At 36.2% G+C, this 25,455-nt stretch overlaps 1 protein-coding gene across 1 annotated transcript in view; it reads right to left on the minus strand.

Annotated features, from left to right (window-relative positions):
- Positions 1-609: 609 nt before the first annotated feature.
- TMEM38B (transmembrane protein 38B) overlaps positions 610-25,455 on the minus strand; it is a 74,499-nt gene continuing 49,653 nt past the window's right edge. Inside the window, exons 3-6 of the mRNA XM_027863052.1 lie at positions 11,942-12,126; positions 10,915-11,002; positions 6,838-6,955; positions 610-1,184 (exon numbers count right to left, since the gene is read on the minus strand). Coding sequence (XP_027718853.1) covers positions 984-1,184; positions 6,838-6,955; positions 10,915-11,002; positions 11,942-12,126 — 592 coding nt within the window. The 3' untranslated portion in view covers positions 610-983. The remainder of the gene's footprint in view (positions 1,185-6,837; positions 6,956-10,914; positions 11,003-11,941; positions 12,127-25,455) is intronic.

Here is a 25,455-nt window from a genome sequence, read left to right on the forward strand (position 1 = left end):
ATATCCAAAAGGGATTTTTTAATTAGTATTTTAAAAATATGATGTACTTGAGGATTGGGATAATTCCTTTAAAACAACAACTACCACAATGTATTCAGCTTAAATTCTTTAGCCTTTCTTTGTCCTTAGTTATGTGAAATGTTGATAACAATTAACGATTTCTCCTACAGACAGTACAAATGTACTTTATGAAAGAAAAGAAGGGACAAATTCTTAGAATGGAAAATATGAGATTAATAATTAATGAAAAATTAAATCCCTGATTTATTTTGGAAGAAAAAAAATAAGTTTGGTTTTTTTTTCTTAAAAGAAAAGGTAGGTTTTAGCTAGGGACTCCACATCACTAATATCCAGTGTCAATAATATAATTACCTAAAATTTTAGATACATTTTATGGACAAGAGATAGAAAAATGTATCTGAAACAAACCGGTAATATAGTTTCAACTCATAATGTGAAATACCTTAGTAAAGCTTTATTCTCCCCCTTCATTGCTCAAATTAAATAAATGACTGACAAGCTTCCACACCTTTAAATTACAGAAGGTAATTAGCAGTGCACATTGAAGGTACAGTTCATATACAAATAAAAATGGTACCTGAAAAATGCTAAGGGAAAATGAAAACATTTATTTTTTTTGTTATTTTGTAACTACCTTTTAGGTGTATTTTCCTAGCACTTGTAAAAATGCTGGCCTTATTTCATCAATATAAAACTATTGAAAATGATCACAATAGAATCTTTTACACTTAACTCAAAAAAACCATTCTTACATGATACAAGAAATCACACTCTACACTGCCTCTCTTGAAGGGCTAACATAGTAGCCCTCTCAAGCGGAAGGCAATACTTCTTTTCTGTCACCTGCATTTCCTCACATATCATCCTTACTTCACATCATTTGCAATAGAAATATTTATCACAATTTGCGAGGTAAACAAGTAAGAAAATATTTTTGGCAACCTAGCGCTCGCCAAGTGAATTTATTCTGTCTTCTTAGTATGTCTCCTCTTAGCTTCAACATGAATTGAATAGGGTTTTGACCTCGTGCCTGTACCATTGAAAGATGATTTACATGGTCCTGATGAAGGATCATTCTGCCAAAAGCCAAACAGCATTCGACCCAGCATAATCTCAAAAGGAGTGAGGGGAGAAGACTCAGACTCAGTAAGCATCATGGCTATCTGAAAAAAAAAAAACCAAACAGTTAAATTTAAATTCCAATACAATATTTTGGTAGTTTCAATAAATGAAAAGAGATAAGTAAAAATAATGCAAAATGTGTTTATTATAATCAATAACAGCAGATATAATAAGAGCAAATATGTACTGAATGTGTTGTGCACTGTATTAAGGGGCAAGCTCTAACTGGCATGGAAGTACCATCAGAAGAGAGTACTACCTCTGGGTGGTACAGTGGACAAGAAAGATTGGGAGTAGGTATATGCCCTAAAGGCAGAGTAGGTTTTAGACAAGTGAAGATGCACACAACTGAGCAGGAAGATACTGCTAAGATAAAGAATTATAATTTTCTTCTCATAAATGGACAGGTGCAGTGTAAATGCTTGTGCAAATTATGTATTTTAAACTTTAAAAGTGAATAATTCCCCATAGTGACCCTTATATTTGCTTACTTTTACAACTTTGTTAATTTATTTTATTTTATTTGTACACATACAGACTGAAAGGCAATGTGTTGCAGTGGATAGAAAGCGAGCCTCAAGGCAAAGAGGTCCTGTGTTCCAATTCCACCTTTGCCTCACACAGTCTGTGTGACCCTGGTCCAGTCACTTAACCTCTTGGGGCTCTTAAAAATATCTAACACAATAAGTTGTAGAGAAGGTATAGCCCTGGAAGTTCCCTAAACCAATGGATTCACAGCTGCAGTCCTTATCCCTATAGACAGACTACAGAATTCAAAAGAAGGGAAGAAGAGAAAACATAATTTATACCAAGCACTCCACAGTTGACAGAAAATGAATTATTCATCGGTCCTTAGGTGTCCCTGACTGATTCCAGGGTAGTTTCAGGGATCCTTGGGATAGCCCGGGTATTTTGTGGACACCTAGAAATACAGCTAGATTTATATTCAGGAGACTGTATGACCTACTTTGTTAATCTTTAATATAGATTTTGCAAATGTGGATTTTTCAGCATATCGAATTTTCCTAAACAAGGATTCACTAGTCTACTTGCACTGTATTGAAGTTTCTTTTCCTCTTGAATGGGTATAGAGACAGCCCTCTGTTTTTCCATAGTTCCAGGTTTACTAACCAAACCTTTAGAAGTCTAAGTTCTGGGAGAAAAATAGCCCTTGGATGCCTTTTTATAAAGAAGCTAGTTTAAATCTCAACAAATGATTTTTATTTTTCCCCACAAAATAAATTACTCCTAGTCAGGGTTCTGAAAAGAAGGTGGGGCAGTTTCACTATATTTAAAGAGTAAAAGTGGGAAAAGTTATCTCTTCCTGACTGGGGAAAAATAGTTACATACTCCTTTGCTTCTTTGAAATAAAAAGGAAAGAAATGCTATATCTCTCTCTCCCCTCTTCAGCTTCTTCTGGAGTAGCTGAGAGATATTAAAACAGTAGAAATCACCAGAAGTTAAAAGAAGTTGCCCAGAGACCATTAGATACTCGCATGGTCTAGAACCTCAGGAACCAGCAAAAAGAACTCACAAGAGTCTGTACTTGACAGTAAGATGAACGGTATGAATCAGAAATACTTCAATCAGTTTGTGTGTAAGATATGAATTAGGATAAACTATAAGCAAACTATTTAGGATTATCAGCAAAGTTGAAATCACAGAATCTCAGAGTTAGAAGAGACCTAGTTCAGCACTGATATCAAATTATTACATAATTTGTTTTAAATGTTATTTTATTTTTTTGCTTTTTGGTGAGGCAATCTGGGTGAAGTGACTTGCCTAGGGTGACACAGCTAGTAAATGTCAAGTGTCTGAGGCCAGATTTGAACTCAGGTTCTCCTGACTCCAAGGCTAGTGCTCTATCCACTGCATCACCTAGTTGCCCCTAAATGGTATGTTAACAAACTTTTAAATATTTAATTGCAATAAAGATCTAGAGATTATTTCATTTAATTTAAAATTTTATTTCTATAAAGATCTATACTATTTATAAATAATACATTAAAATTCAGTGTTATAAATCAATGATGGAACAGAGGTTATAAGGACTTGTGTTTAGAGACATACATAAATTTTTAGTCTAAACATTTACCTTGTTCTTCAAACCAAATAGCTAGGGTGCCACTCTATCTGGAAGAAAAATTCATCTTCACTGGTATTTTTTAAGGATTAATAAAATTTCAAAAGTTAAATCTGCAAAAAGTTATAAAATGACAAAAACATGCCTCCTTCAAATTTGGGTGAGAATAAGAGATAATCAGAGGGGGAACATATAAGTTAGTAGGGTAGGAGGTTAATGGCTTTAATCTGTATTTTCTCCTCATTTGAAAATATTTTCTCTCATTTCTCAAAGAATAATATGGAAAAACGGTCTTGCTGTAATATAAGTGACCTTATCAACTCCTCTGGCATCAATAATTACCTCAAAGAATCTCAGAGCTGTTAAGGATAATAAGGGAACTCCAATTCAGCATATAACAAAGAAATTCCTCCATAAAATCCATAACAAGTGATGGCTGGGAAACCTGTAGTAAAATGCAACTCTCTAATGTTGAAGCAGCCCACTTTACTTAGATGTTTCTAACTATATGGCAGTTTGTCCTTTTATTAATCTGGCATCTCTCTCCAACCCCTACCCATCACTCCTAGCTCTGCCCTTCTGGGACTACAGAACAGAGTTAATCCTTCTTTCATTTGACAGTCCTTTAAATACTTTAAGACTATCACATTTGCTCTAAATCTTCTCTCCTACAAGTTAAATATCCTCGGTGCCTTTACCTAATCCTCATCATCCTTTATGCAGGTGACTCTGAGATCTCCATATCCCTCCCCAATCTGTCCCCAAAGATTTAGTCCTACATTTCTAAATGGCAAAGGGGTATCTTGACCTAGATGTTCTGCTAGGACTTAAAAAAGGTAGGATGGGCACACTATGGTGCAGTGTAAAGAGTGGTGGGTTTAGAATATGGCAGAGTTTAATTCTGTCACTGTCTCTGCATCCTTGAGCTAACTGCTTCATCTCTCCAGGCCTCCATTTCCACATCTGTAAAATAAAGGAACTGGATAAAGCTCCTACCATCTCTAAATCCTATTAAAGAAAGGGAGAAAATACTCATATGTACAAAAAATTTGAAGCAGCTCTTTTTGTAGTAGAAAAGAACTAGAATTACCCATTAATTGGGAAATGGTTAGACAAATCACTGTATATAATAGAATATTCCTGTGACATAATGAGGCAGCTAGATGGCTCAGTGGATAGAACACTAGGCCTGAAGTCAGGAAGAACCAGATTCAAATCCAGCCTCAGACACTTACTATGTGAGCTTAGGCAAGTCACTTAACCTGTTTGCCTTAATCCACTGGGGAAGGAAATGGCAAACCATCCGTTATCTTTGCCAAGAAAACCCCATGGACAGCATTGCCATGCTATGGTCCATGGAGGTCACAAAGAGTCGGACATGACTGAATGACTGAACAAATTGTGCCATAAAAAAGGATAAAGGGGATGGTTTCAGAGAAATCTAGAAAGACTTGGATGAACTGCTTCTGAATGAAGTGAGCAGAACAAGGACAATTTATACAATAACAACTACATTGAGAAAACAAATAATTTTGATAGACTTAAGGACTCTGAGGAATGCAACGACCAACCATGATTCTGAAGGACCAATGAGGATATGCCACCCACCTCCTAACAGAGACATGATAGACTCAGGAAGAAGAATCTGACATATTTTTTGGAAATGGCTAATGTGGAAATAAGTTCTACTTGGCTATGCATATTTGTTACAAGATTATGTTTTTCTTTTTTTTTTTCTAATGGAGAGAATAAAGGGAAATAAAAGAGATTTTTGTTCATTTTTAAAAAGAGACAATAATAAATCTTTGTTCTAGGCACCAAGAATGACAAGAGATGAAACCCAAGTAGACGCCTACCAAAGTTCTTTTTAAAAAAGGAGGAAAGGGGCAACTAGATGGTGCAGTGGATAAAGCACTGGCCCTGGAGTCAGGAGGACCTGAGTTCAAATCTGGTCTCAGATACATGATACTCACTAGCTGTGTGACCCTGGGCGAGTCACTTAACCCTGATTGCTTTGCCCCCTCCCCCCCAAAAAAGGGAGGTGGGGGAGGCAGCTAGGTTGTGCAGTGGATAGAGCACCAGCCCTGAAGTCAGGAGGACCTGAGTTCAAATCCGGCCTCAGACCAAACACTTGACCCTTACTAGCTGTGTGACCTTGGGCAAGTCACTTAACCCCAACTGCCTTAAAAAAAAAAAAAAAAAGGAAAACCTTCAACCCATGCTGTGAAGATTTTCTCATAGAAGATTTTTGGTAAAAGACAAATGACAACTGCACAGTAGAGATAAGAAACTGTGGCAAGGAGAACACATAAAAAAGCCCATTTCCTCTTCAAGGTATCTGGAAGATGACACCCAGAAAGGCAGGAACTACTGTGATGGAGTGTTGCATATAGTGTCTGATGAGGTGTTCCTGTATCAGTGGATTTTGCTTAAGGGATATATCCAAAAATGCTTGCAATGTAAAAATAGAAGGCATCAAGAAACCTTATTTTAAAGGGTTTATGATATGTATCATTGGAAGGAAGAGAAACAGACAGACCACATTTTCCCAGTTCACCTAAATATGCATTAAATGTTTAGAGTATTTGCATCACAGACCACATCAATGTAGAGATTAAAAAAGTCTTACGTCAATTGTTCCCTGCTGTTACATACCAAACAGTATAAAATACACTAATTTTTCAAGATCCCATAGGTAATTTTTTTAAAATGAGGAAGATCATTTCTATTTAATTTGAAATACAATTGTGAAATTATTCTTGGTTTAGGCAAATTTCCTTACACTAAAAGACACTCCCTGCTGATGAAGGATGGGGAATGATGCTTTCTTGCAATTTACAAAAAGAGAAGCAGGGTGATGGACTGGAAAGGGCACTAGATTTTCATTCATTCATTTAACAAGCATTTTCTAAGTACCTACTACATGCAAGATACTGTGCTAAGCACCAGGAATATGATAAATCAAAAACAGTCCCTGTCCTTAAGAAAATTAAATTCTACTGGAGAAATGCAATAGTTTTACTGCTAAGAAGCACAAGAAAATTTGTGAAGGTTGTGAGCACTAACAACCAAAGCTTTTTAAGGAAGAGAACCTGCGTACAAATCCCAGTTCAGTTACTATCTGTACAACTTCTCTGAGTTTGAGTTTCTTTATCCGTAAAATAAGAGCACTGAACTAGACAATCTCTAAAGTTCTGTCCATCTGGGATCTATAATCCAATGGTCCACCCCCAAATGCTTCAAAGAGCTCCAGCGTTCTCTTTCCAAATGATAGCACATGTGCCTGAATGAACCTAGCCCTGGGACACCACTGCCCTTTCCACATTAGACAGGGTGTCCCTGACCTGTCCCAAGCTACCCAGAACTCTTTTCTTCTGGTCCCCACAAAAGCAGAAGGGTACGAAGGGAAAGTAATGCTTTAAGAATGAAACTCTAGTAACTGTCTCAGTGCCCATATTCTACTACCACAAAACAGCTGCTGAGCTACTGTTGAGCTAGTTCAGCCACAAAAAAATACTGCCGACGCTTAAACTTCATGTAATTCTCCTAAGAAAAAGAATGGCTGATACAGGATTTGTAAAAATTAATTAAAAGGTATTATGGACACCTACCTTCGTGACAACGATAAAAAAAGTGTAGCAGAACATAAGACTATGTTTTTCCATTGGCAGTGTCCCTGAATGCTGTAATGTGAAGAGAACTGCTCCCACCAGACTTATCTTCACAGGGCTGAAAATAAAATGAATTTTAATTCAGTATATAATAATATCTAGGTCATAAATTCATCACAACTTTAAAGACATAGTTTGATAGTGCCAGACTAATAACTCAGGGGTAGAACTCAGATTTGTACAGCACATTAAGATTTCCCAAGCTCTTTACCCCAACAATCCTGTGAGACAAGTAAGTTATCATCCCCCTTTATGGATGGATACCCACAGGAGTGTCAAAGCTAGCTTAATATTTTCAAAATTGCCTTCTTGTCATATTTTTTATTTGTACAGAATTTTAATGATAGTACTATAATAAAATTTTATTTATCCATACTTGCAACTAAGGATAAACTCTATATAAAAAAGTAAAAATTACCAAAACTATGAAAATATCATATTGTATAAGCACTAAGTTATCCATATGTTTTATTACTCTGTGAAAATAATAGCTGGAATTTTTTGTAATTTAGTCACTGAAAACTGAAATATCAAGTCAAACAAAAGTTAGGGCTGGCCTACAGATCCTATCTGGATAGTGGGATGTAGTAATCATTTCCTGAAGGCAGAAGTCCAAAATATTGGATGAGAAGGAATCAAGGAGGTCTTTTTCAGAGAGAGGCATCTGAGTTGAGTTAATTTCAGTACATGGCAAGGACTAGTTAAGAGTCTCTAGAAGCAGCTAAATATAAATCATAAAGTGATTATTTGTAAGTTAGTGTGAGAAGAAAGGTTTGATTTATTACTCTTAAAGGAAGTAGACAGTGAAAAATAATGTCTTTCTTTTGAAAAACTTCATTCATTTCAACATATCTCCACATCATTATTCCTTTACAGCATCCATGGTGATCAGAATGTATCAATATCCCTAATTTACAATTTGAGAAACAAATTAAGAAAAGTTACATGATCTACCCAAGTTTCACATTATTAGTAGCAGACTAAGCACTCAAAGCACTGAAAAAACTATATAACATGGGAAACAAAAGAGAACTGAGAGTATTAAAATTTCAAACTATAATACTTTTATTCCAATGTAAAAATAAAAAGGCTTATACACTTTATTTTTCAACCAGAAGGGACCCATCCCAAATCTAAGAAATGTTCATCAAAATAATTCAAAGAAACTGACTTTAAGGAAAACAACAACATACTATTTCCCCAAAAATTTATATTTGTATATTTACATAAGGTTTTACTCATCATGAAGATCTAGCAGAATAAACAGAAAATGAATAGAAAAAAATAACTAAAAAAATGCACTTGTGAATCAGTAAATATAAAATTATAGTAAAAATTAATAAATTTTTCAGTTGCCAAAATAAGAAATCTATAAAGCAAAACATTTTTAAAATTGCTGACAAAAGAAAACTTCCAATTTAGAAATAGCATTGCTAACATTTTTTGTTGCCTTTTCTTACCAAGGACAACTGCATAAAAATGTAGGTCATGCTGAGATTACAGCTGATATTGTATACTTGAGTACTATTATACATGTATTTTTTGTCAATCTAGATATATATTAATAAGCATACATACAGATAGCATTATAGGCCTTAAGACTTCTTAGGAATGATTTAACTTTTCTTTTTTCTTACAACACTGACATTGGACTCTGAGAATAAAGTTTATGCTAGCATATCATAAATACCATTAAAAAGAAGCATGATAGGTATACAATAAATTTATCCAGTGATATATATATATTTAATATTTAATTAATATTTAAGACTTAAGAACGAGATATATATATAGATGTATATAGATATAGATGTATACATCTATATATATATCTCACTGAATAAATTTAATGTGTATACCTATCATATACTGTATACCTATATACACACATATGTATGTATATACATACACGTGTGTGTATACATATACATATATATATACATATATACACACATATACACACACACACACATATATATACATGTATATATACATGAATGAACCCCAATGGTCCAGTTATTTGGAGCAAGATAGAAACAACTACTGTGGAATTATAAAACTATGGTAAAAAAAAATTTTTTTTTAACCATTTTGATGTTCAATGAATGCTAATTCTGCTGTTACATGATGATGCATGACCACAGACTTTAATATTAACACAAAAAGAATCACAAGTCATATCTTGATATATCTTACAAAGAACAGTAGAAATATCATACCAGGTTAGACCACCATTCCATAAATACGAATGATGATGATGATGATGATGATGATGATGATGATAACTCACCTTTAAATAAGACAACATGGTGTAGTAGAAAGAGCATTGGACCTGATGTGAGGAGACTTGGGTTTAAATCCCAACTCAGACGTATTCTGACCTTGGCATGTAATTTAACCTGAGTCCACAAAATGGGGATAACTCATAACTGTGTAATAAATAATGGTCACTGCTGAGAAAGTATTGTGTAATCTTAAAGTTTTATGTAAATGTAAATTACTATTGCAAAGCATATGGTTGTTTTCTGAGATAACTAGATCAAAAGTTTAAGTAATAGCTGCCAGCCCCAATAATCCATTGTGGAAGTACGTATTCATTAATTTTATTAGTCTTTTTAATATTACTTTATTCTACCAATACTACTGCTTCATATAATAAGTATGCTGTGAATAGTAAACATCGAAAAGTAGCATTTCCTTTTATTCGTCCTACCGTCTTTCAAGCTTCAAGGAGCCCCCTAATATTGAAATGGTTTTTAACAGTGAAATGGTTTTCTAAAACCTATTTACTCTGTCCACACATTTTTTAAGTTTATGAACTTGCATCTTATACTTCCTCACACTTCATTTTTATTTATATTACAGAATATTATTTTTTACAACTGTTTTCATTAGAAGCCCTCCACCACCTTGATTACTCTATAGTTGACTTTCTCTGAACCTTCTTCCTTCTTGGCATAAAGCCCAGCATACATGACTTCATTTTCAGATGTACCCTAACCATGGCAGTGGAAAGAGCACTAGACTTAAGAACCAGCAAAGACTTGGATTAAAATGCCAGTCCTGATATTACCTGGTTGTATGACCTTAAAAAAGTCACTCAACTTGTCTGAATCTGTTTCCTCATCTGCAAAAAAAAGATAATAAAACTTGCAATACCTACCTATAATGAGGACAGCACCTGCAAACTTTAAAGTGCTATACAAATGTGACTTGCTTTTTTTCCTACTATTTTCCTGATGATGTCCAACACGAGTCCTTTTGTCTGCAGCAGCACACGGGACCAAAATCTTCAAAGAACATGTGACCATGACTCCAAGTTCCCTTTAATGGGTTCAAAACGACTGCTCAAACAACATCATTTTCTAAATACATTTTGGTTTATTTTTCTCAAGATATGTTAATGTATAATTATAATTGTCCATTATGAAATTCAACTGCCACTTTTTTTTAAACCAATTCACAATATATTGTGATAACTGCTTGCTATTTATCTCATCAACTCAATATTTAACTGTTGGGAGGGTTCTCTGGGTAACTTATCATTGAGATCACTTAAAAAATGCTTAGATGTCTTTATTTCCTATCTAGTGACAAAATATTCTTCCCAAACCCACTGTAACTCAGGGGGTTTATTTGTTTGTTTTTATTTTAACAAATCTTTAAAGCCTTCAAAAAATATTTCAAAGACTAAAAAAAATTACTTTTTTTTCATAGATATAGAATTGCTGCAAGGGACCGCAAAGGCAGCCAGTCCAACCTCCTCTGGAGATGAGGAACCTGAAGCCCAGGGAGGTTACATAAATAGCAAGTCTCCGATGTGGGATCTGAACCTAGGTCCTTTGACTCCAGGGCCAATGCTGCTTCTACCATGCCAGGTTGCCTCCTTACTCTATTTCCTAATGCTATATGGTTTTAATACTTAAATTTCACAGGTTTAGATCTCTCAAATTCATGTCAGAGAAAGACATTCAGTGATTCCAATAACAACAATTTCTTATAGTTTCACCAACTTACTAGGACATCTTCAGCAATTTGCTCGTTTCAGGTTTCCAAGTCCCTCTTAGAAACTGCTCCAGACTTACGATTACATTACCACCAGCAGCTAAAAACCCAGAAAGTAATGTTATTTAGATTTGCTTTATTGACATGATTAAGTAGAACCAAATGAAGATAATTCTATAACATCTTCCAGCTGAAAATCTAATGAGAAGTTTCAAATAAGCAGGGTTAATTGCATCAGCATACAATTATAATCTAAAATTACCATACTTTCCAGATTATAACAAGATATCAAAAATTGGCCACTATATTAAGGTCCTGAGAAAATGGTAGTCTTGTTCTTTCACTGCCATAACACTTGTGTTTTATATTCCATTAGCAGGAGAAGTTAGGGCTACAAACCCAAATCTAGGCAGGGTTTTATAACTGACCAGAAGAATTATCCAGATATTTCAAAAGGAAACTTCTCTATAAATCTTGTTATTTATTCCAATGTGTTCTATGGTCTAGAAATATGGAAAATTCATAATAATGAGGTATTTTCATTCATGCATGTACAGTTAATCACCTAATGTGAAGTTGGAAGAATGTGCTAAATTAATTGTAACTCGAACATATAGCAATAAAACTACAAAGTACCTGAGCAGAAAAACTGCACTGCTCCTATTAAAATGAAAAGCCCAAAAAGAAAATGCAATTTATCAAGCATAGTACAATTAATATTACAGAAGAAATCAAGAATTTCAAGTGATTCTAAATAATCATTTCCCCATTATTATGTCACATGTTTAAATTGGCTTTATATCTAGCATGGAGCCATAAATAGCTTATAGCTATGTGGTTGTGGGGAATCCTAATTAATTATGGCAATTTCCAAAATAAGATGACACTTTCATGTCCACAGAGAATAAGGAGTCTAAAAACAAAAATTTCTTATTTCCAAAACTTTTCCATTAATAAAGCAGGTGAGTCCATTACTGTGACTAAAGGACTAATCAACAGTTCTGGTGTATTAGGTAATAATTTATGATGTTAATATTACCTCGGGCCCATCCAACAGCTACCAACACCATCCAGGCATCTGTGTAATTGCTACTAGCATGTGTGATTCCACCCACGATTTTCCAAGTTCTGGTCACTTCCTTCATTCCTGCAGCCAAGAGTTTAACAGGCGGGAAACGATAGCACTCGGAAACTATGTCATATGGGCAATAAAACACAATATACCTGAAATAAAATTTTAAATATTTTTATATGTGAATGCGGAAAGAAGCAGAAGAGAAATAAAAAATACAATGTGTCATCATCAAGCAACATTTATTGAGTGCCCGCTGTGGCAAAGCACTACACACAGCAACTATTTGGAATTACAAAATAAATGGGGACATGGGACCTACCTTGAAGAAGCTTATAGAGGGGGAAATTTACCAAAAAAGTATTCAAATATACATGAAACAATAGAAATATAATATTGACATGTCAAAGCTAGTAAATGACAAAAAAAAATCACAATCCAACTGCATGGGTAAATTTTGAGTTTCTACAGATTTTATGTCTAACTGAAGATTATTATATGCACATGCACTGTGCTAGGTAATGAAAAAGATAAAAAAATATGAAACATAGTTCCTGTCCTCTCGGATCTTATAAATTATAGGGGAGGGGGCTAAGATGGCAGAGCGGTAGGAAGCCCAGCTCTCTACCACAACTACACAAAGACCCAGAAAAGCTATCAAACAAATCTGATTGGGAAATCCAAGGAAAAAAAAATCAAAGTGAATCATTTTGTCAGGTCAGGTTGGCATAGGGAAAGAGAAAGTTCTACAGACACTGGAGATGAGATCTGGCCAGGAGCATGAGGCTGAGCAGAGCACTCTAATACTCAGGGACTCAGTACCCAGCTCATTCCTGGAGCAGGAAGCACCAGGGCAGGAAAGGTCCAAGGGAGTCCCTGAACTAGTACAACAGGATGCAAGACAGATGCCATCTAGCAACACTGACACTACCTAGTTCTTAGGATCCAGGTGGACTGACGAGGGGGTCTGCATGTAGGGGCAGTGAAACAGTCAGGAGGCATAACTGAATAAGGAACAAGTTTAGAAGAGAGAGTTATTGTGTGGCTCCAATCCCAGGAGCACAACAGGAACTCAGTTCTACCCTGGCTAAAGTCTACAGCATACTAGCCTAAGGAGATATCCCAGACCAAAGGGGATCCTGCAGTTTAGTCACGCTGAACCTGCAGAACCTCCCAAGGAGCCAATAGAAGCTAGCAGCAGTCTACTGAAAATGTCAACCAAGGAGAAGACAACTGAGATCTTCCTCCCCCAAATCTGGGTCAAGAACTGGCAGAGCTCAAAACCATAAGGGAAGTTAACAGACTTAACCCCAGATCACAACACTTTGGGAGCACTGAAAGCTCACAGGTCCCAGTCAGAGATATCTTTGAGATCCTGGAATAATATAACATTCAATATCACAAGAAAGTAGCAGAAGAACTCAAGAGGACAAAAGCTCAGTCCAAACATCCCCTAGAAGTACACAGAGCACAGGTATAACATAAAGCCCAAAGTAAAGAATTAGGCTGAAAGAATGAACAATTTAAAAAAAAAAAGTATGGCAACAAGGAAGATCAAGAAACAAACTCAGAAGAAAAGAATGATTCCAAAACATATATAAGCAAAGCCTCAAAGGAAAAACACAGTTTAGGTACAAGTCCATCCAGAATTCCTGGAAGAGGTAAAGCAGAAATTATTAAAAAAAAAAAAAAAAAGCATGAGGGTGAGAAAAACAACGAGGAAAACTATCTCAAACAAATGGGGTACACAAAAATCTATACAACGAGGAAAGAGTGGGGGGCAGGTGAAACTTGAACATTTCTTCCGACAATTAATATACTATGATTCATTCAACAAACATTTTTAGAAGCACACTATGTTCAAGACACTTGTATAGGCTTTGAGATATACAAAAATGGATAATAATCCTGGCCCTGCATAGGATAGAGTTGTTTCTCATCCCACCAGTCATCAGTGCTTCTGGTTCCAGTTATCTGTGCCTCCCTTGCTTAGCTTTGGAAGACTTAAAGTGAGCCTGAGCCAGTGCAGTATCATATTTTGTCATTTGCTGTCAGCCAGCTACACTGTTGGGAATGTTGGTGGCTTAAAGATGAATTTCATTATCACCTCATCAGCATCAAATACAATTGATTAAATGGTTATGACTGTGTGGTAGGGATGCCACAAAGCAAGTGACACTCATATGAATCTTGTCCTGGAGGAGGGTGGCACCTCCAAAGGATCAGGAAGAATAGGCAATAAAATAGGCAAATGCATAGCATGAGAATATAAAATGACACAGCTTTCTAGCAAATAATGTCACGTCAGAGTTACATCCTTCATTCTAGTATGGGGTCATGGAAGTTCTGAGCATGCTAATTTCTGAAGTTGGGAGGGAGGTGTATAAACATCTCCACTCCTATTTCTATGCCTCCATATGGGATATTCGAGGAGAAATAGCAACTCTGGTGTGAGGGCTTGCCAAGACATTTTCAGGGCTGTTCATTCACTTTTAGTGTCTACCTTCACCCAATTCTCACCTGTGGCTCCAAGAAGCTGTAGCATACACAGCAGCCATACCCCAGTAAACTGTCTCAGCAGACAGGCTAAACCAGGTTGAGGGTAACCAACAGGCCTCAAACCTGTCAGTGAGTTAGGGGGATGTCTACCCAAGCATGTGAAGACTTGCCCTAGTAGAATAGGTGGATGAGAACGATTTGTTCCAATGGCCATGAAGGTGGCTGAAGTAGGCACTGTGGAAAGCTTAGAGCTTGGTCAGATATCAAAGATTCCAAAGTCATCCACTGCATCCCAGGCCATCACCAGTCATCTTGACTTTTGTCTTGCCACTGGACTTTGATGATTCTGGAAGAGAGAGTGAGGCTGAAGATTCTGTGCAACTGTGCCTCACTAAAATCCAATTCATGCGCAAGTCAAGACATCAGCCATGATGTCATTGGTCCTCTTCAAAAACAAAGGAAAAACAACAACTTTCCCCCACATTCTCCTTACTTCTAAACTTCCCTATTACTGTCAAGGGTACACCATCCTCCCACTCCCCCAGCCTCACCATCTAAATGTCATTCTCAATTCCTTATTCTTTCTCATCTCTCCTATCCAATCTGTTGCAAAAGCCTGTCAAATTTTACCTTTGTAATATCTCTCAAACATGCTGCCTTCTCTCCTCTGATACATCATCATAGTATAGGTGTTCCTCTTGTCAAGCCTAGACTACTACAATGGACAACTGGTTGGTCTGCCTATCACAAGAGTCTTTCCGATACTCTACCGGGGTGGAGCCAATATGGCAGAGTAAAGGCAGGGGCTTGCCTGAGCTCTCCTCCAAAACCCTCCAGATACCTTTTAAAAAATTACTCTAAACAAATTCTAGAGCAGCGGAGCTCATAAAAAGATGGAGTGAAACAAATTTCCTGTCCAAGACAACTTGGAAGGTCAACAGGAAAGATCTGTTGCACCAGGCTGAGAGAGAAGTGCAGTCTAATGCAGGCCACCCTGGCAAGCCTGGAGTAGGCTTCAGGGCAACTGAATTGCTGGCAGCAGTGGCGGTTTCTAGACCTCTCAGCCTACAGACACCAGGGACAACTTAGAAGGTCAGCAGGAAGGCCTAGGGAATGACTGAAGCAGCAGTGGCTGCTCCCAGGGCTCTCAGACCACAGACAGCAAGGGGGTCAAACAACTGGTCAGAAGGAGATTACAGGGATCTCTTTACTAGCACTGAGGCAGGAGCGCCCACACTCAGATCCAGGTCCAAGTCCTGGGGGGCAGTCCCAGGAGAAGAAGTGGCACTAGCATAGCAGAGCTGGCAGCCACAGTGAAGGGGGGGCCCCTCCTCACAATTCCAAGGCAGAAAAGAGTGCTTGTGGTAGCTCACAGACCAGAGCACAGGCCAGAAGAGTAGAAAACACTGCTCCTTAGATCACTCCTCCTTGGAAGAAGAGAAAACTTTCAGGTCCCCAGAAGTATCTCTGAAAACAGCTGCTCAAAGCCCCTGAAGCTTGGGACAGTGTGCACTTCACCCTGGAAGCAGAGCTCTACTTTAACAAATAAAAGTCAAGTAATAAACTGGGGAAATGAGCAAACAATGGAAAAAAATCTGACTATAGAAAGTTATTTTGGTGACAAGGAAGATCAAAATACATATTCAAAAGAAGATAGCAAAGTCAAAGCTCCTACATCCAAAGCCTCCAAGAAAAATATTAATTGGTCTCAGGCCATGGGAGAACTGAAAAAGGATTTTGAAAATCAAGTTAAAAAAAAAAAAGAGGTAGAGGAAAAATTGGGAAGAGAAATGAAAGTAATGCCAGAAAATCATGAGAAAAGAGTCAACAGCTTGGTGAAGGAGTCATAAAAAAAAAACACCTTAAGAAACATAGGCCAAATTGCAAAAAAGGCCCAAAAGCTCACAGAAGAAAATAATTGCTTAAAAATTAGAATGGAGCAAATGGAAGCTAATGACTTCATCAGAAACCAAGAAGCAATAAAACAAAACTAAAAGAATGAAAAAAATAGAAGACAATGAGAAATATCTCACTGGAAAAACAACAGACTTGGAAAATAGATCCAGGAGAAATAATTTTAAAATTATTGGATTACCTGAAAGCCATGATCAAAAAAAGAGCCTACATATCGTCTTTCAAGAAATTATCAGAGAAAGTTGCCCTGATATTCTAGAACCAGAGGGTAAAATAGAAATTGAAAGAATCCACTGATCACCTCCTGAATGAGGTCCCAAAATGAAAACTGCCAGAATTCCAGAGCTCTCAGGTCAAGGGGAAAATATTGCAAACAGCCAGAAAGAAACAATTCAAGTACTATGGAGCCACAGTCAGGATAACACAAGATTTAGGAGCTTCTACTTTAAAGAGCTTGGAATGATATTCCAGAGGACAAAGGAGCTGGGATTACAACCAAGAATCACCTACACAGAAAAACTGAGTATAATCCTTCAAGGGAAGAAATGGAAATTTAATGAGATAGAGGACTTTCAGGCATTCTTGACCAGAACTGAATAGGAAATCTGACTTTCAAATGCCAGACTCAAGAGAAGCATAAAAAGGTAAACAGGAAATGGAAATCATAAGAGACTTAATAAGGTTAAATTTTTTACATTCCTACATGGAAAGATGATATTTGTTACTCATAAGACTGTTCTCATTATTGGGATAGTTAGAAGGAATACATATAGACAGGGGGCACAGATGTGTGTTGAATATGAAGGGATGATATCTAAAAAATAAAATTAAGGGGTAAGAGAAGAATGTACTGGGAGAAAGAAAAAGGGAAAGGTAGAATGGGGTAAATTATCTCACATAAAAGAGGCAAGAAAAAGCTTTTACAGTGGAGGGGAGGGGATGGGGAATGAACGAACCTTATTCTCATCAGAATTGGCTCAAAGAGGGAATAACATACACAGGCTATAGGGTATAGAAATCTATCTTACCCTACAGGAAAGTAGAAGGGGAAGAGAATAAGAGAAGGGGGAGAGGTGATAGAAAGGAGCACAGATTAGAGGAAAGCATAGTCAGAAGCAAACCACTTTTGAGGAGGGACAGGGTGAAAAAAGAGAATAGAATAAACAGGGGCATGGAGAATAGGATGGCGAGAAATACAGTTAGCAATAGTAACTATGAAAAAAAATTTTGAAGTTTCTCTGATAAAGGCCTCATTTCTCTAACATATAGAGAACTGTGTCAGATTTATAAAAATAAGAGCCATTCCCCAAATGATGAATGATCAAAAGATATAATCAGTTTTCAGATGAAGTAATCAAAGCTATCTATAGCCATATGAAAAAATATTCTAACTCACTATTGGCTGAAGAAATGATGTCTGAACACAGATTGAAGCATACTTTTTAAAATTTTTCTTTATTTTTCTTGAGTTTTTTTTTGTCTGTTTTCTTTTACAACATGACTATTATGGATATGTTTTGCATGACTAAAAACAAAAAAAAAATGTCTTTCCCAGTCAAGTTCACCCTACACTCAAGCTACCAAAATTATTTTCCTAAAGCAAAGGTCCAATTATGTCACTCCCATACTTGAACTCCAGAGGCTCCCTGTCATCAATATCATATATAAAATCCTCTGTCTTTTAAATAAGTCTTTTATAACCCAGTGCCTCCTTAACTTCCCAGTCTTACTACATCTTATACCCCTCCATATAATCTTTAATCCAGTGACAGTAGCCTCCATTCTATTCTTCAATTCTGGAGTCTCCTGACTCCAGACATTTTCAGTGGTTTTCCCCTATGCCTGGAATGCTCTTTCATCTCTACACCTCCAAATTTCCTCAATTCTCAGATAAAATTCCACATTCTACAGGAAGGCTTTCCCAATGCCACTTAATTCTGGTGCCTTCTCTATATTATTTCCTATTTATCCTGCAATCAATCAATCAATAAATATTTACTAAGTGCTGGGGATATATAAAGAGGTGAAAGAGGCTCTGCCTTCAAGCAGTTACAATCTAATGGGAGAAACTGCATGTAGCTTGTTTGTATACATTGTCTACATGTTGTCTCTCCTTAAGAGGACGAGCTCTCTTTTTCCTTTCTTTGCATCCTCAGTACTTAGCATAGTGTCTGGCACAGTAGGTATTTCATAAATGTTTACTGATTCTGCTAAAGTTAAAAAAAAGAGCAGCAATTATTATCTCAGACAAAGCCAACAGCAAAAATAGACATGAGATAAACAGGAAAATTACATTTTGCTAAAAGGTACCGTAGACAGTGATTGATATGTCATAGCACCTAAATCCATAAAGGAAAAGGTAAATGAAGTACAGGGAGAAACTGTTATACTGAGAGAATCAATTTATCCCTTTCAGACCTAGATAAATCTAACCAAAAAAGAAATGAAAGACCTGAACAGATTTTTATAAAAGTTAGATAGACTAGATCTCTGTGGAATATTAAATGGAAATAGAAAGGACTAGACATATTTTTTCAGCTGTGAATGCTACCTTCACAAAAACTGACCACCTATTAGGGGATAAAAACCTCACAATCAAATGCAGAAAAGTAGAAGTATTAATCTTTTACTGACCATAATGCAATAACAATGATATTAAATAAAGAACCTCTGAAGGAAAAATTACAAATTAACTTGAAACTAAATAACTTAATCCTAAAAAATGGGTGTGTCAAAGAACAAACAGAAATAATAAAAAACTGTATTCAATTCAAATTCATTCATATTTGGGATGCAGCCACAGCAGTACTTCGGGGAAATCTTATATCTTTGAACATTTTCACCAATAAAAAAGAGAAAGAACAGTTCAATGAATTGGACATGCAATTTTTAAAAGCTAAGGAAAAAACCAACAAATTAAAAACCTTCAACTATATGCCAAAATATAAATTCTGAAAATCAAAAGAGATTAACAAATCTGGAAGCAAAAACAAAAACAAAAACAAAAACCACTGAATAAATAAAACTAGGAACTGTTCTTTTAAATCACTAAAATAATATAAACCATTAACTAACTTGATTTTAAAAAGAAAATCAAATTACCAATATTAAAAATGAAAAAATTTAATTCACAAAGAATAAAAAAAATTATTAGAAGCTATTTCACCCAATTATATACTAATAAAACTCTAAATGATATGGATTAATATTTACAAAAACATAAATTGGCCAGATTAACAGAATAGAGTTCTTAAATAGCTCTATCTTAGAAGTAGAAATTAAACAATCCATAAATGAATTCCCAAAGGAAAAGAAAAACATCCCAAGACCAAATCAAACATCTAAAGAATAATTAATTCCAAAGATACAAAAATTGTTTCAGAAAAATTGGAAAAGGGATACTAACAAATTCCTTTTATTACACAACTATGGTTTTGATACCTAATCCCTAATGAATACTGATAAGATGTTAAATAAAATATTAGCAAAGTGACCATAGCAACATAAGACAAAGATTTTAATCTTTGACCATAATGACCAGTTTGGATTTACACCAAGAATACAGGACTGGTTCAATATTAGGAAAGGTATAAACATAACTGATCATATTAGTAACAAAAAAAAAAAATCATGTCAACAAATGCAGAAAAGCTTTTGACAAGATACAACACCCATTCTGTTAAACACATAAACACACACACACATATAAGAAAGCACTGGAATAATGGAAGCTTCCCTCAATATGAAAAATAGTATCTATCTAGAACCAAGAGCCAGGATTATCTGTAATGGGGATAAACTAGGGGCCTTTCCAATAAAACTGGAGTAAAGTAAAAATGTCCATTATCATCATTACTATTAATATAATGCTAAAAATGCTAACTACAGGAATAAAACAAGAAAAAGAAACAGGAAATATGTGTAGTCAAAGAGGAAATAAAAGTATTGCTTATGAAGATGATGGTTTGCTTAGAGAAACCTAGACACTCAAGTAAAAGACTAGCTGAAACAATTAACAACTTTAGCAGAGTTGTAAGACAATATAACCCCACATAAATAATCAGAATTTCTGTATGTTAGCAACCAAATCCAGCAGGAAGAGATAGAGAAATTGTATTTAATACAACTAGAGATAGTATAAAATTTGAGAAACTACCTGCCAAGACATACATAAAAACTATATGAACACAATTACAAAATGGCCTTTACACAAATAAAGACAAATCTAAATAACCGGAGAAATATTCATTGTTCACGGGTAGATCAAATCAATATAATAAAATTTATTGCTTTTCTTTGCATCCCTATCGTTAAACACAGTGCCTGGCACATGTTGTTGTTCAGTCATGTCCAACTCTTCATGACAACATGGACCATAGTATGCCAAGCCCTCCACTATCTCCTAAAGTCTGTCCAAGTTCATATTCATTGGTTCCATGACACTTTCTATCTATTTCATCCTTTGCCATTCCCTTTTCCTTTCGCCTTCACTCTTTTCCAACACCAGGGGTCTTTTCCAAAGAGTCCCATCTTCTCATTATGTGGCCAAAGAATTTAAGCTTCAGCATTTGACCTTCCAGCGATCAACCAGAACTATTTCTTTAAGTATTGATTGATCTGATCTCCATGCTGTTCAAGGGACTCTCAAAAGTCTTCTCCAGCACCACAATTCAAAAACATCAATTCTGCGGTGCTCTACTTTCTTTATAATTCAATTCTCACAGCAAAACATTGCTACTAAAAAATAACCAAAACTTTGACTATATAGACCTTAGTTGGCAGGTCGGTCTTGCTTTTTAATAAGCTGTCTAGATTTGCCATAGCTGTCTTTCCAAGGAGTGAGCACCTTTTAATTTCTTTTATTCTTTTTCTTTTTCTTTTCTTTTCTTTTTTTTTTTTTTTGGTGAGACAATCAGGGTTAAGTGACTTGCCCAGGGTCACGCAGCTAGTAAGTATCAAGTGTCTGAGGCCGTATTTGAACTCAAGTCCTCCTGACTCCAAGGCAAGAGCTCTATCTACTGCACTGCCTAGCTGTCCCAGCATCTTTTAATTTCATGGCTGCAATTGCCATCTGCAGTGATCTCTGAGCCCAAGAATACAAAATCTGACACTGCTTCCATTTCTTCTCTTTCTCTTTGCCAGAAAGTGATGGGACCTGTTGCCAAGATCTTAGTTTTGGTTTTTTTTTTAACGTTATGCTTCAAGCTAGCTTTCACACTCTCAGCATAGTTTATAGTTTCATTGAGCTTTGCAAGCCTCTCCACCATGATTAAGACAGAGATGATGGGGCAAGGCTGATACACAGTAAGTGCTTAATAAATGCTTCTTGATTGACTGAATGAATACAAATATTCTCTCCAGTTTACTGAGGTCCTGAAACATAGAGTTTAGTAAATCACCATGTCTACTTAGTGGCAGAGCCTGGACCTTGTGGACACATAGGTGAGATAAGTGATACAAGCTAGAGAGAAATGGATGCCAGACTAATGGTACAGAGAGAAGCTAGGCCATTATAAGCTGAAGTTGTAAGGAGAGTTGCAGTTAACACTAAGAGTTGGGTTGAAAGATGGACCCAAAGGCTAGACCACACAGAATTAGATTAATCCAATCTTAAAGCTAAAAGGGAATTTAAAATATCCCATAATTGCAAACTTTTTTCTTTAAGAATTAGTTTTCTAAGGGTTTTTTTTTTAAACTACCTTCACAAATTCTACTCAATTGCTTCTGCAAGTAATGTCATTTTCTCTTTTAACACATTCTACCTATGTGATCCTGGACAAGTCCCTTAGCTCCTCAGTGCTGTGGACAATTCTCTAAGACTATAAGATGCAGAGAAGGTGCTGATTTCCACTGCTAGAGGGAGCTTTCTCATCCGAGACTTCAATGAAATCATAGCTCCCTATCCCCTGTGAGGGACTGTCTGATGTTGGCAGCTACCAGGTTGGGTACTGTGGCAAGGGTAAGGTAAGATCTGGGTATTTTGGAAGTCGAGGCAGGGACTGTGGTAGGCAGAGTCGTGTGCACTGGGATGGGCTGGATACGGAGAAGCCATGAGGCAATTGGGCAGTGCTATGAGATAAGCTGGGTACAAGGAAGTAGTAGCCGAGCCTGAGCTCCTGAGGCAAAGGGCGGTGCCATGTGGGAGTGGGATGGCAGAGGACTGAGTTCCCTCTGCTTAGTCCCCTCCCTATATGCAACGTCATCCCCAGATGCCTCTTGTGACCTTCCTGACCTCCGGGTCCCTTTGTGCAGCACTGACCCAGTCCCCTCCTGAGTCTGACTTCCTAGGTCACGTACTCTTGTCCATGCGTCAATCCCAGATGCCTCCTTCCTGTATCCAATCCTAGCCTCCTACGTCACTCCCTCCCCCTTCGTGTGCTAAACTCAGACAGCCCCTTCCGGTATCTGACCCTACAATCATTGGCTAGTAGCGGGCTGAGGAGGAGGGGCTAAGTAGGTACTTAGGAACAAGCGTGGTCAGATCACACACGTGCGCTCTCCCCTGGCTCCTGCCCTGTTGCTCTGGCCTTGCTGCTTGGGCTTGCTATGATGGTTTGCTGTGTTGGCCTCTGAATAAAGCTCTGGTGTTGGTGCCTCCCGATGGCTCGTCTCTGTGTGGTGATCCGGCTCAGAACCGAAGACCCAGGCGTGGGTAAGACTCTGGTAGTGTACTTCTTTTAAGGGAAGTGGGTACTGGCGCATGACTGGCAGAGGGTCGGCGTGCGGCCCGTATAATCCCCCCCATCCAGCCCCTACATATATCAGTTACAAAAAAACTTCACATTAGCTCAACATGAAAGCCCTACTTGGGCAAATTAACAATAATAATAATTATAAACTAATAAATAACAAAGTTTAACTCAGTTATTACTATCAATAATAATAGTAGTAATTATAATAATAGTTTCTTTAAATATTCCCATCCTTCATTATGAGGTAATCATAGAATGACAGGTCCAACACATATTTAATCCAACTGCACTCTTAGTGATGTTAAATACAACAAGTATGGCAGTTGAGAGAGTAGAAATGGTGTGATAAATGAACTAATCAGTAAATAGTAAATAAACTAATAAGTAAAATAGTTACCATACACAGCAATGAAATATTCATAATATTTCTCAAAAATTTAATTTTTAAAGCATAAAACATCACAAATATATGCAATCTTCCAAACATTAGTTATCATAAGTTATTGTTCCTCATTTCCAGTAGATGGTCCTAATCCACAAACTTAAGTCATGTAATTGTTATTACTAAAGACAGTAAGATCTTTTTCAATCTGACCATATGGAGGATCAACTGGGGCTCACAGTCCACCAGCCCAAAGTACCACATTACTGTTCACAAGCTAGAACTAGATGAAGCAAAAGCCATGATATACTAAGAATAATAAACAAGAGAGAATATAATATTATCATCATTAAGCAACAATTATTGGGTGCTGACTGTTTTTACACACCAAGAATGATCTAAAGAGGTATGTGACAGTCTCTGCCTCAAAGGAGCTCTACAACCTAAACGTGCTTAAAAATAACTGTAATGTCTAAACTTCATGAAACAAAATAAATGTACCTATGAAGAATTATAATGACATAGAATTTTTTGTTTTAAATACTAATTTCAATTTAATTTTGTTCAGGAAAGTTTTTTGAAGATAGATATTATCTCGATCTCACATTATTCAACAACGCTGTATTTGTGAATTGTTACAAAGACTAGTATTCTAAGGGAGAGGACCCATAAGATCTGCTATACATAACAAAAATTTTCTAAGTTGATATAAAGATGGGACAAAATTTTGAAACACTATAAAAAAATTAAGATCCTAATTCACAATCTCTCTAATCTTATCCCAGTGACAAATTTTATCAGAAATATAAATTATAAATCAATATATACAATGACTAAAACCAATACACACAATGGACAACAATCATGTAAATGCAAACAAAAAACTCAGAATCAATATTATCATAATTTTCATTTATATAGTTTAAAAATGAAAACAACTGATACTCCTTCCAACTGCTTTAGAAAAATTATAAATTGATATGCATAATTACAATTTATATAAATGGAAAAAACAACAATTAAAGAAAAAACTCTGACTCTTTTATAATTATAATAAATAAGCCTGGAATCAAATAAGAAATGAAAAACTTAAGGTACCTTTCCCTCACTTCTTTGCAGAGTTTGGAAAATAACTATGAGGTTGGAATTATCAGGCTCCTTTGATATCTGAATTACTTTGAATTATATTCTTTCTCTCTCTCTCTTTCTCCTTCCATCTTTAGAGAAGTATAGAGAAGGAAAAAGGGACAGATTTGAAAAGGTTATATACAAACAAAAAATAGTAATAAACATTTTTAAATATATATAAATCACAAAAAGAACATTCATCTTCTGCATATGCATTCAGCTAAAACATTTCTGTAATTACAGTATCTTAGAACCGAAAGGTTTACAGGGTCATAAATTTACAGATAGGAAACCTACTCCATCCTCTAATTTTGCAGATCAGGAAACTAAAGCACAGAGATGTTCAGTTATTTGCCCAAGGTCACATAACTAACAAGTGGAAACACTAGGATTCACACTTTCCACAGTACTATGCTGCTTCTAAAGAATGTTACATATCATCACACCATCACTTTAAAAATAAATAAATAGCAGAAGTGTTATTTAATATATTATTGTGGGGCAGCTAGGTGGTGCAGTAGATAGAGCACTGGCCCTGAAGTCAGAAGGACTTGAGTTCAAATCCAGCCTCAGACCAAACACTTGACACGTACTAGCTGTGTGACCTTGGGCAAGTCACTTAACCCCGATTGCCTCACTAAAAAAAACAAAACAAACATATTATTGTGAGGTTGCAGAGCAATGTGCTAGGTTTTGAGGGTACACACACACACACACACACACACCCATGATACCACACCTGCCCTTACAGCACTTACCTAGAAATATACACAAATATCTATAATACAAAAGAGAGTATTATAAATACATAATAAACGTCCAAAGTACTGTATGAGGTCTTAGGAAGAAAAACTCATTTCCAAAAG

The sequence above is a fragment of the Vombatus ursinus genome, unplaced genomic scaffold (genome assembly GCF_900497805.2).
Source record: "Vombatus ursinus unplaced genomic scaffold, bare-nosed wombat genome assembly UNPS02014770.1, whole genome shotgun sequence".
Classification (NCBI taxonomy): Eukaryota; Metazoa; Chordata; class Mammalia; order Diprotodontia; family Vombatidae; genus Vombatus; species Vombatus ursinus.